This window comes from Otolemur garnettii, unplaced genomic scaffold (assembly GCF_000181295.1).
Source record: "Otolemur garnettii isolate 467f Iridium unplaced genomic scaffold, OtoGar3 scaffold00007, whole genome shotgun sequence".
Lineage (NCBI taxonomy): Eukaryota > Metazoa > Chordata > Mammalia > Primates > Galagidae > Otolemur > Otolemur garnettii.
Window position 1 is genome coordinate 6,823,239 of NW_003852402.1, and position 4,027 is coordinate 6,827,265.

Consider the following 4,027-nt stretch of genomic DNA (forward strand, 5'->3'; position numbering starts at 1 on the left):
CAGAGCCTCAAGCTGTTGCTCTGGGTAGAGTGCCATGGCATCACAGCTCACAGCAACCTCCAACTCCTGGGCTCAAGCAAGTCTCCTGCCTCTGTCTCCCAAGTAGCTGGGACTACAGGCACTCGCCACAACGCCTGGCTACTTTTTGGTTGCAGCCGTTATTGTTGTTTGGCAGGCCCAGGCTGGATTCGAACCCACCAGCTCAGGTGTATGTGGCTGGTGCCTTAGCTGCTTGAGCCACAGGTGCCGGAGTTGAAATATTCCTACCAGCTAGTGACATCATAGCCATCGCAATATTGTACTCAAGTGTTTGTGGTGATACTGGTATAAACAAGCCTACTGTGCTGCTGGTCATATAAAAGTGTACAGCAAGAAAAAAATAAATAAATAAATGTGTACAGTAGGCCAGGCACAGTGGCCAAGCCTATAATCCTAGCTTTCCAGGAGGCTGAGGCAGGTGGATCGCCTGAGCTCAGGAGTTCAAGAACAGCCTGAGCAAAGCGAGATCCTATCTCTACTAAAGATAGAAAAATAACTAGGTGTTATGACACATGCCTATAGTCCCAGCTATTTAGACAAAAAGATCGCCGCTTAAGCCTAAGAGTTTGAGGTTGCTGTGAGCTATGATGATGCTAAGGCACTCTACCCAGGGCAACAGAGTGAGACTCTGTTTTAAAAAAGAAAGTGTACAGTAATGTCCTAGGCCTTCACATTCACTCACCCAGCCAGAAAAAATTCCAGACGTGCAAGCTCCATTCATGACAAGTGCCCTATCCAGGTGTACCTTTTTTTAATCTTTTATACCATATTTTTATTTTATTTTATTTTTTTAGAGACAGAGTCTCACTTTATCACCCTAGGTAGAATGTCGTGCAGTCACAGCTCACAGCAACCTCCAACTCCTGGGCTTAGGTGATTCTCTTGCCTCAGCCTCCCAAGTAGATGAGATTACAGGTGCCCGCCACAACGCCTAGCTATTTTTTTTGTTGCAGTTTGGCTAGGGCTGGGTTCGAACCTGCCAACCTCGGTATATGGGGCTGGAGCCCTACCCACTGAGCCACAGGTGCCGCCCAATATACCATATTTTTATTGTATCTTTTCTATGTTTAGATGCACGAATGTTTACTTTTGTATCACAACTGCCTACAATACATGTATTCAGTACAGTACCATGCTGTGCAGGTTTGCAGCCTACGAGCAAATGGCTATGCCATATAGCATAGGCATACAGTAGGTGACTCCATCTAGCTTTGCATGAGCACACTCTGTGCTGTCTACGTGATGAAGCTGCCTCATAGAGTTTCTCAGTACATATCCCCATTGTTGAGCAACACTTGACTGTATTAGTGAATACAGTTATACTCGTAGACCACAATTGGTTACCCCAAGGAAATAGAGGACTGTACTATTTTGGAGAAATACCAGCTCTTCCCAGAGAAAGAGAAGTCAATACCTTGTGCTATCCTGAAATAAAGCAAGCATTTTAGAGGAACACAGTGAAGAGTGGCACCAGTTCAGAGTTAATGAGCCAAGGAGGTCAAAGCAATGAGTTGCTTATGATTGGTTAAAGGACTCGCATGCAGCTGACCCAGGCTTAGTGCATACCTGAAGAGCACTCGCTTCTTATTCTCCTTGGCACGAACCTTCCTCAACAAGTCTTCTAGCCTGCTCGATTCCTCAAAGTGAACCCCTAGGTCCTCATCCTCTGCAATGCTGATGATATCCCGGTAGAACAAGGAAATGTCATAGCCCCCAGGTTTCTTCAGGTGCATTAAGTCAAGGAAGATACCTGGTGTAAGCATAAACCAATGTGAGGGGAAAGCAATTTTCAGCAAACGAGAAGTTTTTCCAGTTAAATTCAAATTATTAACATTTTTAGAAATTAGAAAAAATGCTTAAGGGGATAAATCAGCTGCTATAATGGCTTCAGACAACTTAACCATCATTCATGGTAACAATTTAGGCAAGACAACCTTGTTCTTATAGTCTCTTGGACAGCTAATGGCATGGCCATTTGCAGTGTTTGTTACATAAGTGTCTTCCCCTAGCTTCATTTTCTTTTTTCATTTTACTCTGAATGGTGAAAAGCAGATGGTTGACATCGGCTGTAAAGAAGCAATAAAATCATAGTAGGCTGCCTCAGTGCCTATAGCACAGTGGTTACAGCACCAGCCACATACACCAAGGCTGGCGGGTTTGATCCGGCCCAGGCCAGCTAAACAATCTCAACTGCAAAAAAAAAATAGCTGGGTATTATGGTGGGCACCTGTATTCCCAGCTACTTGGGAGGCTGAGGCAAGAGAATCCCTTAAGCCCAAAAGTTGGAGGTTGCTGTGAGCAGTGACGCCAGCAGCACTACCAAGGGCGACATAATGAGACTCTATCTCAAAAAAAAAAAAAAAAAAAAAAAAATCACAGTAGGTATGTTGACACATGTCTATGGTCTCAGGTACCTGGGAGGCCAAGGCAGCACGATCCCCTGAGCTCAGAAGTTCAAGGTTGGGCAGCGCCTGTGGCTCAGTGGGTAGGTGCTAGCCCCAAATACCAAGGGTGGGATGTTCAAAACCAGTCCCATCCAAATTGCAATTACAACAACAACAACAAAAAATAGCCAGGCATTGTGGTGGGTGCCTGTAGTCCCAGCTAGCTATTTTGGAGGCTGAGGAAAGAGAATCACCTAAGCCCAGGAGTTGAAGGTTGCTGTGAGCTATGACACCACAGCACTCTACCAAGGGTGATAAAGTAAGACTCTATCTCTAAAAAAAAAAAAAGGCAACACTATGCTATGATTGTGCCACTGCACTACTGCAACCTGGGTGACAAAGGGAAAAGACCCTGTCTCAAAAATAAATAAATAAAGAGGGAAAATGCCTACCAGTCTCACGCAGATCACCAGCTTTGGTCCTGGCCCGGCTGGCTTTGGCACTGTCATCGCCATGGGGATTGTCATCATTGGTGAACAGCATGATCCTCTTATGACTCATCTTAAACTGGACATCACTAAAGAGGTTGGCACAGACCCATAGCACTTCACTTAATGAGTAGTCAGATCCATGGCCTATCAGATCTTGGAAATGTTTTTTTCCCTGCTGTCCCTTAAACTGGTCAAGTTCTAGAATTCGTTTAGCACCTGATCAGAGGCAAAGAGTCAAATGGGCAGAAAAATCAAAGAGACTGTCAGTGACTGCCTTTAATAGAAGACTAACAGAAGAACTAGGTCTCCCCTTCTCACCCTACAGCCATTTAACCCCTATAGCAAAAGTCCACATCCCAGCAAGTCCCCCTCATGCAGGGACACAAACTTGCAGCCAAGATGTAACCTGCTTCCTTCTCCAAAGCCCTCTTTATTCAAGGTACTGACATTCTAACATGTAAGGAAAAAGATGATCTTAGAATATTACTGACCTGGATTATCTAACTCCTGTAAGACGTAAATATTTTTAAAATTCACTGAATTTTTCTCTTTCTTGGTACCATAGAACACCACTGCCAAGAGATCTCGATCACTGCTTATGATCTTACTGATGTACACACTTTGGATACACTGAAAAAATAAAAATTCAGTTGATTTTTACTTACTATTAAACTTAAGTTCCATAAGTGCCTGACACATAGAAGGTGCTCACTATAAATCTGCTGAAGGGCACTAAAATGAGAAACGCCATCTACCTTCAGGTGTAACCAATCAGTGATCATGATGGGTGCAAATGCCAAGTTATAACAAAAAGCAGAATGTGGGCAGGTATATAATAGAAGCATAAGTAGTCCCTGCCATAAGAAATAAAGAGGATTCACCAGGAGCAGTGGCTCATGCCTATTATCCCAGCACTTTGGGAGGCTGAGGTAGAAAGATTACTTGAGCTTAGGAGCTAGAGACCAATTCGGGAAACATATCAAGACCTCACTCTAGGCTCGGTGCCTATAGCTCAACCAGCTAAGGCGCCAGCCACGTACACCTAAGGTGGCGGGTTCGAATTCCCAGCCCGGACCCGCCAAACAACAATGACGGCTGCAACCAAAAAATAGC

General features: G+C 44.4%; 1 protein-coding gene across 1 annotated transcript in view; it reads right to left on the reverse strand.

Annotated features, from left to right (window-relative positions):
* Nucleotides 1-4,027, reverse strand: part of XRCC6 (X-ray repair cross complementing 6) — a 34,762-nt gene that overhangs the window by 22,052 nt on the left and 8,683 nt on the right. Inside the window, exons 4-6 of the mRNA XM_003783155.3 lie at nt 3,406-3,544; nt 2,876-3,130; nt 1,606-1,789 (exon numbers count right to left, since the gene is read on the reverse strand). Of these exons, the coding sequence (XP_003783203.1) occupies nt 1,606-1,789; nt 2,876-3,130; nt 3,406-3,544 (578 nt within the window). The remainder of the gene's footprint in view (nt 1-1,605; nt 1,790-2,875; nt 3,131-3,405; nt 3,545-4,027) is intronic.